The following is a 12,042-nucleotide window of genomic DNA, read 5'->3' as shown; positions in this document are numbered from 1 at the left end:
CTTTTAACCTTTCTAAACCACTCAGGATTTTATAGACCTCAATCATAACCCCCCTCAGCAAACTCTTTTCCAAACTGAAGAGCTCTAACCTCTTTAGTCTTTCTTCATGTGTGAGGAGTTCTATCCCCTTTATCATTTTGGTTGCTCTTCTTTAAACCTTTTCTAATTCCGCTATATCTTTTTTGAGATACAGCAACCAGAATTGATCGCAATACTCAAAGTGAGGTCGCACCATGGAGCAACACAGAGGCATTATAATATTCTTTGTCTTATTTTGCATCTCTTTCCTAATAATTCCTAGCATCCCATTTACTTTTTTGGCCGCCGCCACACACTGGCAGAAGATTTCATCATATTATCTACGACAGCTAGATCTTTTTGCTGAGTGCTGATTCCTAAGGTGGACCCTAGCATCAGATAACTATGATTCAAATTATTCTTCCCAATGTGCATCACTTTGCATTTGTCCACATTAAATTTCATCTGCCCAGTCTTAGAAATTTTCACAATCCGCTTGTGTTTCGACAATTTGAATAGTTTTGTGTCATCTGCAAATTTAATAATCTCACTCGTTGTTCCGATTTCAGGATCATTTATAAATACATTCAATTTTAATTGAAAGGAAGTTCTGAAACGAGGGGGGCATAGGAAGAAAGTGCATAAGTACAAAAGTATTGCCATACTGGGACAGACCAAAGGTCCATCAAGTCCAGCATCCTGTTTCCAACAGTGGCCAATCCAGGTCACAAATACCTGGCAAGATCCAAAAAAAAAAGTAAAAAAAATAACATTTTATACTGCTTATCCCAGAAATAGTGGATTTTCCCCCAAGTTCAATTTAATAATGGTCTATGAACTTTTCCTTTTGGAAGCCATCCACACCTTTTTTAAACTCCGCTAAGCTAACCGCCTTTACTCAGAAGTAGCCTGAGGAACTACTTCTTCATGGAAAGGGTGGTGAGTTTGTGGAACGGCCTCCCAGTGAAAGTGGTGGAGATGAAAACAGTATCTAAATTCAAGAGCGCTTGGGACAAGTACATAGAATCTCTAAGGGAGTGATAGGAAGGGTAGATGGCATGAATGGGCAGACTGGATAGGCCATATGGTTTTAATCGGCCTTCATTTTTTTCTCTGTTTTCTATGTTTCTATAGCTCTTGTAAATAGCAGTTTGTGGGACGTTTGTTGTAACATTCAAACTCCATATCCTCCCACAGAGCGGGATAACCCAAGGCATAGTCTGCGCATATGCTGAGATCAGTTGTCTCATTCAGAGACATAAAGTCTTGCAGGAAGAGACCTCGCCAGATCAGATTCTATGTTTTATTATTATTATTTTCCCTTACAAGTTGGCATATTTTGCCACTGACTTATAGTTCAGATAAATTATCAGTTTTACATTTTCCTTTCTATGACCTATGCTTTTATTACCTGCAGTTAAGTCATAATAAGGGTCTTTGGTCCTTAGTATATTGCAGTCCCAGTTCTCCAAATGCTGAAGGTTACTATTTTAGCATAACAAGCAGTAAATGACAGAGCAACCTGGTGACAATGCACTATGTTACTTACCTCTGCACTGTCCAATCAGCGTGTGATCTTCAGAGGCTCCGGGGATACCCCTTTCCTGATGCCAGTCTGAATTGTCCGTGGTTCCTTGAATCATGCCACATATATTTATATATTCAAAAGAACATTGGTCCAAAAGTGTGTGAGAGGAAGCTGAAACCAATTTAGGCACACATGGTTAGCTGCAGCTTTGTCATGTCTCCCCTAGATATAGCCTTACTGTTTAAAAGGACTTTCGCATTATAATTGTTTAACTGCTATTCCTTTCAAACAAAAGGATCTAGGCATGAAACTGTTGTGGTATTAAAAGAAATATAAACATGCATTAACACACATTATGTAACATACTTTTTTGTACATTAATTTGCATGCATATTAACACAGTTAGTGTGGAATCATTTAAAAAATGTTAATTCACTATCCTGCTTATTTTCGAAGGAGATCGCTGGCCATCTTCTGACACAAATCGGGAGATGGCCGGCCATCTCCTAAACCCGGCCAAATCGGTATAATGGAAAGCCAATTTTGGCCGGCTCCAACTGCTTTCCATCGCAGAGCCGTCGAAAGTTCAAGGGGGCGTGTCGGCAGGGTAGCGAAGGCGGGACAGGGGCGTGGCTACGAGATGGCCGGCTTCACCCGATAATGGAAAAAACAAAGCCGGCCCTGACGAGCATTTGGCCAGCTTCACTTGGTCCCTTTTTTTCAGGACCAAGCCTCTAAAAGGTGCCCCACCTGACCAGATGACCACCGGAGGGAATCGGGGCTCACCTCCCCGTACTCCCTCAGTGGTCACCAACCCCCTCCCACCCAAAAAAAAGTTTTTTAATTATTTTTTTGCCAGTCTCAAATGTCATACCCAGCTCCCTGACAGCAGTATGCAGGTCCCTGGAGCAGTTTTTAGTGGGTGCAGTGCACTTCAGGCAGGCGGACCCAGGCCCATCCCTCCTACCTGTTACACTTGTGGTGGTAAATGTTGAGCCCTCCAAACCCCCCCAAAACCCACTGTACCCACATGTAGGTGCCCCCTTCATCCCTAAGGGCTATGGTAGTGGTGTACAGTTATGGGGAGTGGGATTTGGGGGGGGATTTGGGGGCTCAGCACACAAGGTAAGGGAGCTATGCACCTGGGAGCAATTTTTGAAGTCCACTGCAGTGCCTCCTAAGGTGCCCAGTTGGTGTCCTGGCATGTCAGGGGGACCAGTGCACTACAAATGCTGGCTCCTCCCACGACCAAAGGGCTTGCATTTGTCCAGGTTTGAGATGGCCGGGCCCGGTTTCCATTATGGCCGAAAACCGAAGCCGGCCATCTCTAAATCTGGCGATCTCAACATTTGACCTAAATGTTGAGATTTGGCCGGCCTCGGCCGTATTATCGAAAGAAAAGATGGCTGGCCATCTTTTTCGATAATACGGTTAGCTCCGCTCCTTTACGGAGCCGGCCCTGGAGATGGCCGCCCCCGTTCAATTATGCCCCTCTATGTTACCTGCAAATTCAATGAAGACAGCTCATTAACATTAAATTGTGTTACCTTGACAGGTATACGTAAGTTGTAGCATAGGCATGTAGAGGGTAATGCCAAGCTTAATGGAGGCTCAATTCCCAGAATCCTCCCCTGAAGGACTGAAGACTTTACCTCTGCATCCTTCCACCTCCGCCCAACTCAACTCTGAAGGTCCCCTCATGCTCTTTAAAACATATGTGTTAAACAAGTATCGAAAGGGGGAGAGAGCCATGGGAAAGAGAAGGAAGGGTGGGGGGATGAATGATATACAATCTTTTGCATCGTATCTGTTGTTTGAAAAGAGAGTTTTATGAGAATTACCTTTAAGAATATTTATATATGGCATGCTGGGATAGACATATATTGTTAGAGGTTCCTCGCTCATGATCATTTCACACCAGTGGTGTAGCTACTATGGGGCCACGGAGGCCTGGGCCCCCGTAGATTTGGCCTTGGACCCCCCTGCCGATGACCCTCTCAACCCCCCTCTCGCTGCCAACCCGCCATCACCGTCGACGTCGCCTACCTTTGCTGGCTGGCAGGGGACCCCAATCCCCACCAGCCGAAGTCTACTTCCTTTGTTTGGTTTCCAAGTCTGATGTCCTGCACGAACAACGTGCAGGACGTCAGACTCGGAAACCAAGCGAAAGAAGAAGACTTCGGCTGGCGTGGGTTGGGGTCCCCCACCAGCAAAGGTAGGTGACGGCGGGGACGGCGGGGTCGAGAGGGTCGTCGGCAGGGAGGGGGGGGTCAAAGTTGTTCGTGGTGGTGCTGGCGGCGGCGGGGTGTCGGCAATGGCGGCAGGGGGGGGTCGGCAGCGCCAGGGGGGCTAAAATGTGCCCCTCACATCGGGCTCTGGACCCCCCTCCCACTGAAATCTGGCTACGCCCTTGGTTCACACAAGAACTGGACATGCTCGGGGAGTCCCAGAGTTGGCAGTTGGATGTACCCCGCTGACTTTCGGGTTCCTGCAGTAACGCCAAGAGGAGGGTAGCAGCTTGGCAGGGAATTTCTATGGCTGGCAGGGCTTCAGCAACCCTGCCAGCAAAGGTATTATTTTTAATGCACCCGGGGGACAGAGGGCAGGGGTAGAGAGAATATGTTGCCTCCTCAGTCCACCTCTGGGCCCTCCCCCAAAATCAGAGGGCTGGCTATGCCTCTGCTTAATACCTGCTTTAATTACCTGTTGTCCCATCTCTCTTCTATTCCTGGCTCCTGATTGCTGTCCTGGTTCCTGTTCCCAGTCTGCCTTCCATCTCAGCCCAGCCTGGAATTACCTCTACTTCCTGCTCCTGCCTGTCTGGACCATCCTACCCTGGGCCTAGCCTCTCCACCACACTCTGGCCCAGGCCCTGACAATGAAACACTAAAAGCTTTATGCTTTTTAGTATGTTCCTTATTAAGGAGATAATTATATGACAGCCTACAGAAATAAGTGGGTTGTTATCAACCTAACTTGTACCATTTTTCAAAGCAAATTTATGTACATGACTTCATTTTGGTAAATGAACTCGAACAAATGTTGCACTTGCTATGTTGTGCGGGGAGCTTCACCAAAAAAAAAAAAAATGTATATGTATACTTCCCAAAATCAACCCCTAACCCTGGCCAGCTTCTCCCTCTGGAATGCCTGCATGTAATGCACATAAAATTATGCAATTGTGAGCCGTATATGCATAATTTTATGCATGTAACAAGTGACCAATTTTCAAAGACTCTATTTCTGTGGATAAGCACTAGTTTATCCTTAAATTTGCCTTTGAGAATTGCTCTCTTAAATCACCAGAAAATACCCACATTAAACTTTGCCATTAACATGGGTTAACAGTAGTTCTTAAGACCCCTTAAAGACTTCATTCAGCATTTTGAAAGTAGTAGAGTCTTTGTGATAAAACGAACATTGCTTTGCAGCCGCAGAGCTCAGCAGCTACTTACTGCAGCGGTACATGCGGTTCAGGCGTTCTATGTCCACAGCACTGAAGTCCAAGCGCTGTCCAATGATGTCATTAAACGCTGGTATTTTGGCGGTGATAGTGGGGATGTTTGGGTCTTTGTTAAAGGAGAAAGGTCCATAATGCATGACAGATTCATAATCATAGGGAGTATTTAAGTCAGTGATATAGTTATCATTATAGGTAACAAAATTATGCTCCATCCCTGTTAAAGAAATAAAAAGAATTAATCTTTATGAAAATGGTTTGATAATTAAAACATGCTGTATTAAGGATGGAAAACCAAGTAAAGTACAGTGCATGTCTGTATGTGTAGCTGTAGCATTTCAGTGGGTTATTAGTAGATGCATTTTTTTCTATTTACCACTGCCCTATTCCTCTTTCAAGTAAAACAGGTACTAATAAAGCCAAAATTAAGAAATAAAGAGTTGCACCTAAAAAATAAGGGAAGAGGAAAGGGACTGTTGTTAAAGGTTAATAACTGCCTTACTTCATACAAATATTAGGATCGATATTCAGTGGGTCTTATCTAGGTAGGTGAGGCTCCTAGTTGGATAAGTCCCGCTAACCAGGCCATACACAGATTTTCTAGCACTTACTCAGATACTGCCTCTGAGTATCTGGGCATACCACCTTGGAACTATCTCATTAATGTAGCAATTTTCTGTTTGGAAATTCTGCCGCAATGCTCAGACAAGAGAGATACGATTTAGAAGTACTGCGCACTGTTTCTAGTACAACCTTTTGACACTTGTTGTGCATTTACAAGACATTTGAGAATTTAGATTCCTGATGATGGTGCTTAGCCGAAAACAGATCGTGTTGAGTCCATATCCTAGGAAGTGTCTTTCCTACCCTTCTTGTGTACTGCTTTTAACTGCGTGGGACTGCTTGGCTTTCCTTGTTTTGTTTGGACTATCTCATTAATATACAGAAAACCAACCGTAACAAATACAGTAAATGCTAGAGAAAAAGCAATACTGATACTAAAAAAAACACTCTAGCAGGCAATTTTGCTGACGGTTTCCGAGGGCCTTTCTCCATTAGAACATTCCTTCACACTTGTGAATCGCTATTCTGCTAGAGTGTTTTTTTTTAGTATTTTTAATATCTCATTAATGCCAGGGCAGTCTGGGGGTGGAGTCACAGACCTAGAAATTATCCAGGCCCTGCCAATATTCAATGTCAGTGCCCAAATACAGTTGGAGTGCATATAAGGCTGTCCTAACTGTGTCCAGTTACAGGGCCGGTCTTAGCAAGTGTGAGGCCCTATGCAGACCAATTTGATGGGGCCCCATCCTAGCCCCGCCCCCACCCTAGTTCCAGGGCCAGCCACCCCTCCCTCCGAGCTCCAGGGCAGCCACCCTTCCCTCCGAGCTCCCGGGCCATCCCTTCCAAGCTCCAAGGCCCCCTCCCCCCCAGGGCCCCCACCCCAGGGCCCCCCAGCTCCAGGGCCCCCCCAGCTCCAAGGCCTCCCATCCAGTTCCAAGACCTCCCTCCCTCCCTGCCAGCTCCAAGGCCTCCCTGCTTCCCACCCAGCTTCAGGGCCTGCCCCCCCCCCCCTCCGAATTTTAAAAGTTTACCTCGTCGATGTCGGATCACAGCGGCCGGCAGGTAGCAGCAACAGTGAAAAGCGTGCAAGCTGCTCGGCACTTCGGGAGCCTTCCTTTCCCTTTCTCAGCTCTGGTCCTGCCCTCGAGGGCGGGACCAGAGCTGAGAGAGGGAAAGAAAGGCTCCCGAAGCGCCAAGCAGCTCGCACGCTTTTCACTGTTGCTGCTACCTGCCGGCCGCTGTAACCCGTGACGTTGACGAGGTAAACTTTTAAAATTCAGAGGGAGGGGGAACTGGAGCTCGGGCGGGGCGAGTTCAGTCGCGCTGTGCGGGGCCCCCTTGAACGCGAGGCCCTATGCAGTTGCCTCGGTCGCCTCGCCCTAAGACCGGCCCTGCCCAGTTAATTATCCAGGTACAGCAGTAAACACCAGCTATATCCAGATACCTTCTAGGTGCTGCCAAAGACCTGGATATTGAGTGTCAGTACTCAGATAGGGGCCAGCAATAAATATCCAGGTCTAATTCAGCAGGCAGCAGACAGTGTTTTAAAAAAAACTCTGTTGGTAGCTGAATATTGACTAGATTCAGTTTAACAAGTGGGGAAAGCATGCAGAGCAAGGCCCATGGAATTTTTTATAATGCCTATGTGTGATATGTGTGGTGTGTGCGTGTGTGTGTGTCTGCGTGCATATGTGCGTGTGTTTGTGTGTGTTTATATCTACATTACCTGTGTATATGTCTGTTTTCTCTGTGGTTTGCTTGTATGGTATATTTGAATGTTTTTGTTGGAGGTGGAGCAGTTGCAGGGGTGATTTTGGGGGGGGGAGGCAATTTGTGGGGTTTGGCAATTGCAGAAGGTAGTTTCTTAGGATTAGGCAATTGAGAAGGGTAGAGCAGTTGTGGGGGAATTTTGGAGGCAGAGGGGCAGTTTAAGGGGTGTAGAGCAGTTATAGGTATATTTTTCAGGGGTGGAAAAGTTTGTGGTGTGGCGGGGCAGTTGCAGATGGGGAGGTTTTTGAGGCAGGGCAGGGTGTTAGGGCAGTTGCAGGGGGTAGATTTTAAGGGGTGTGCTGTGCAGTTTATGGGAGTCATTTTCAGAGTGGGGCAGTTGTGAGTTGGTATTTTTTGAGGGTAGGACAGTTAGTGCTTTGGTGATGCAGTTGGGATAGCTTTGGATGGCGAGGGCAGTTTGTGGTGTGCCTGAATTTATGCGCATACATATTAATTGATTTCAATTAGTGCCAAGAATTGTTTATTAAAAAGTCAATTATTGGTACTAATTGGCTCATTATTCAATTACATTGCATGTGCAAATTAGGCGCAATCAATTTTTAGTGACTTTTAAAGAATTAGGGGGATAATTCACAAATATGAGAAGATGAAACTGTGGAGTAGATACTTTTCTTGCTATCAAATATATAAATGGCGAGTGACCGTTCTCACTCGCAAATGCGCAGTAGAGACTTCCCTCTCTGTCCCGCCCCTGCTTCAATACGTGATGACAGGGGCGGGACAGAGAGGGAAACTGCGCGAAGCCGCCAACGTCACTACCGCTCCCCCCCTGAGGTCACCGCTATGGCTCCCCCCCCCCCCCGAGGTAGCCACCGCTGCCCCCCCCCCCCACCCGGCCCGAGCACTCTCTTCGGTATTGAACTTACATCGGCGAAACGCAGCACGCAGATCAGCTGAGCTCCCGCCGCCCTTTCTTCCCTGTCTGTGTCCTGCCCTCGCCGACGTTACGTCACACGAGGGCGGGACACAGGCAGAGAAGGAAGGCCGACGGGAGCTCAGCTGATCTGCGTGCTGCCTGCGTTTCGCCGATATAAGTTCAATTCCAAAGAGAGGGCCGGGTGCAGGGGTGGTGGCGGCGACTCTGGGGGACCGGTAGCAGCGACTTCGGGGGGGGGGGCCTTGCCAAAACCCCATACTAGCCCGTTTTAACGGGCTCAATGGCTAGTTACTATATAGTGTGCATTAATAATGAAATATACTAAACTAATGTTATATATATCTATCTTCTTTGATAGTAATGATACCTTATACATTACAAAATATCGCACAATGGCAGATCAATACTAGTGTAAAAATTAGAGGTGTGCATTGCACATCTTGTTTGTTTTGTTTTGGATATTTTTGCCTTTTTTACATTTTTGTTTCATTTATTTAAAATGAAAAGCAAACAAAACAAAATTGTAAAAAACAGAAACAAAAAAATAAAATGAAGTTTAAAATGTTTGGTTTGGAACCCTACCACTAATGTTGAAAAAACAAGTACACAAACAAAAAAAGCAACACTGGGCCTTCAAGACTGAGACAACAGGAGTATTTTATTGACAATTGACCTGACACAGGCCGTGTTTCGGCATGAAACAACGCCTGCCTCAGTCCACCTCTGCGCCCCCCCCCCCCCCTAAATTTCAGGGCAGGCTATACCTGGGGAGAGAGCCTGTTGTTAAAAATTTACCATCATATCACTGCCCTACTTTTTCCCTAAGTTTTACAAAGCAAAGGGAAAAAGTTATTCTGTTTTACTATTCATTTTTGGGTATGATTTTAGTGTATCATGTGTTTATTATTTGTGATCAATAAGTTATTTTTATTGTTGTTGCTTTTTTAGTATTCACTCTTTTGTTTCATCTGTTCATTTATACCCTGTGCTTTCCCACTCATGGCAGGCTCAATGCGGCTTACATGGGGCAATAGAGGGTTAAGTGATTTGCCCAGAGTCACAAGGAGCTGCCTGTGCCTGAAGTGGGAATTGAACTCAGTTCCTCAGGACCAGAGTCCACCACCCTAACCACTAGGCCACTCCTCCATTTTTTGTAATACATGATAAAATATCCTGATATATCTTTTCTGCTGTACTGTACATTTTAAATAGAGGTATGCAATTGCTTAGTCCTAGGTAACCCATACCAACAAACCTTATCAAAGATGAATGCAAATTTGTTCATTGTTGATATTTGTGTGGGGCCTATTCCTGGTACAACAGTAAACTGAGATTTGGAGGAAAAAATTGCATTCATCTTGGTTCTATCTGGATAAGATATATGTAGCATTCAATCAAATGTTTTATTTTATCAATTATTGTTAAAGTCTTTTGAACTGAATATTAGACATGGATATTCAGTGCTGGCCTGTATTCAAGAACTGGCAGTGAATATCCGGGTCTTTGGTAGTGCCTGGAAGTTAATCTCTGAGCAAAATGAAGAGCTATCAGTTTGTGACAGTATTAAGAAAAATATTGCAGTTTTGGATAGTAGTACAGCATGCTGAATTTTAAAATTTTAAAACATTTTGCATGAAGTCATTTTACAACTAACCTGCTTCAATTTGATCCCACCATATTTGAACATAATCATCCCGGTCAGTTCGTGATTGTTCATGGTAAAATCCCAATGCATGCAAAATTTCATGTTCAACAATGGCCTTGTAATCGCACCTTTCACCAATGGAAAGGTTTTGTCCTGTCTGAAGATCTCCAACCATAGACCAGCACCTTAACAAGAAAGTAAAGCACATGCTGAGGGCCTGATTCACTAAGATAGTTTCCTGTATACACAGACTGAGCATCAAGCTTACTGAATCAAGCTCCAAGAGGGATATTTGACATGGAGGCACCTACTTTAAGCTTGAAAGTAGGTGGCCAAATGTTATGAATGCCAGATTACACTAGTATTTTGTAACACCTGGGTGCCCAGGAGTAGTTATAGAATATGCTTCTCTCTTGCATTATTTGGCCAGCTAACAGGAGGTGCCCAGTTATAGAATTGCCCCCATTATAAAGTACTAGCATATGTGGCAGATATATATATATAACTGTTGAGCGCAGATGTAAATGTTCGCACATGAAGTATGCAAACACACGTGTTGATTAAAGCATTTTACAATAAATGCGTGTATTTGTGAACTCTACCCACGCTTCACCCAGACTGCACCCCCAACTAAGCCTACTGGGAAAATACATGCCATCTTAACAAGCCAGCCAGCATATTAATAGAAGGCCTTTTATGTATGTTTATGGCCATCTATACTTTAAAAAGACTATAATTGCTCCATGAAGGATAATTTTATAAAAAATTACCTATAGGGTAAGAAGGCACCTATTTATAGCATTTTATACAGATACATGGAGAGGCATTATAGAAAGGACGTGCAGAAGGGAATTCCAGTGTTCAAGGCCCATACTATTTTAAAAAGGCAGTAGCATTGCCACAGGTGGGCACAGGCCCATCCACTTTAGGCTTAGGCCCACCCAGCAGTGGCACATCTCTGATGTGACTGACGGGGATCGCCAAGCCCCGCCAACTGAAGACTCCTTAAAGGGAACAGTGCTCCAATATCATGAGCATATGCCCATTTACCAAGAGACCTCAAGAGTTGGCTTCTATCACTGCCCTCATCAGCAGATTCCAAACCCTCAGAGGTGGCCATGGCCCACTCCTGCTCTCCATGCCTCTGCAGACAATGGCATTCACCAGCTCCAGGCTGACTTCCAACTGACATGACATGCTCTCTGATTCCCACCTTTACTGATCCAGCTGATCACTCTGACACTGGCTACTGCCTCCCTCCTCAGGTGGTAACCCCCTAATTCTATAAACTTGCATACACAATTTTGCATTTACTTCTGAATTCTATATAGGTCGCCAAAAGTAGGCATGCCTGACAGATGTCTGTGCAAATTATTTAACAAGGTGTTAACAATCAATAGTGGGAGTTAATTGTCACCAATTTAGATTTGCACGTGCAACTGCCCTAGTCACTATTTTATAACATTGGCACCTAAATTTCTAATGCACAACTCAAAAGGGGAGTGGCCATGAGAGGGGTATGAGCGGATCAGTGGGCATTCCAGAAATTAGGCGCATGTTATATTATACTGTAATTTGCGTGCCAAACTGCCGAAAATTAAGCGTCAGCTTTTGCACCAGGTTTGAGCAGATATAAATGCTGGCACCTGAAATTGGGTGGGGGAATCCGCTGTAAGAGGCCCTTTTACTAAGCTGCGGTAAAAGGGGCCTTGCGCTAATGGACATTTTTGTTGCTTGCCAGCACCCCTTTTACCACAGCGGGTGAAAATAACCAAAAATGAAATGGACATACGGTAAATTCACACTTGCCACGCAGCCATTTCAGAGAGCACTCTTACCGCCACCCACTGAAGTAGCAGGAAGGGCTTCCATAGTAACCCGGCAGTAACAGGTAGTGTGCGAAGCTGCCTGATTACCGCCAGGTAACCCCCTGCGGAAATATATTTCAATATTTCTGCTAGCGCCGGAAATGATGCGCGCTAGGGGTAGAACTACCGCCGGCACCTATGTTGGGCCAGTGGTAGCCCCTGGTTGCCCATGGCAACACTTTAGTATAAGGGCCCCTAAGTGCTATTCTATGAAAGCTGCTCTGCACGGAGCACCCTTTATAAAATACTAGTTTAGTGCATATCTTTCCGGCGCCAAATTCTGGGCACAGT

General features: G+C 45.2%; 1 protein-coding gene across 1 annotated transcript in view; it reads right to left on the bottom strand.

The window, feature by feature from the left end:
- The window catches only part of MEP1A (meprin A subunit alpha), a 70,505-nt gene that overhangs the window by 38,742 nt on the left and 19,721 nt on the right, over window positions 1-12,042 (bottom strand). The window contains exons 9-11 of the mRNA XM_030195134.1: window positions 9,893-10,068; window positions 5,002-5,223; window positions 1,568-1,717 (exon numbers count right to left, since the gene is read on the bottom strand). Of these exons, the coding sequence (XP_030050994.1) occupies window positions 1,568-1,717; window positions 5,002-5,223; window positions 9,893-10,068 (548 nt within the window). The remainder of the gene's footprint in view (window positions 1-1,567; window positions 1,718-5,001; window positions 5,224-9,892; window positions 10,069-12,042) is intronic.

The sequence above is a fragment of the Microcaecilia unicolor genome, chromosome 3 (assembly GCF_901765095.1).
Source record: "Microcaecilia unicolor chromosome 3, aMicUni1.1, whole genome shotgun sequence".
In the NCBI taxonomy this organism is placed as follows: Eukaryota; Metazoa; Chordata; class Amphibia; order Gymnophiona; family Siphonopidae; genus Microcaecilia; species Microcaecilia unicolor.
The sequence above is the reverse complement of the archived record's forward strand: the minus strand, read 5'-3'. Positions and strand labels throughout refer to the sequence as shown.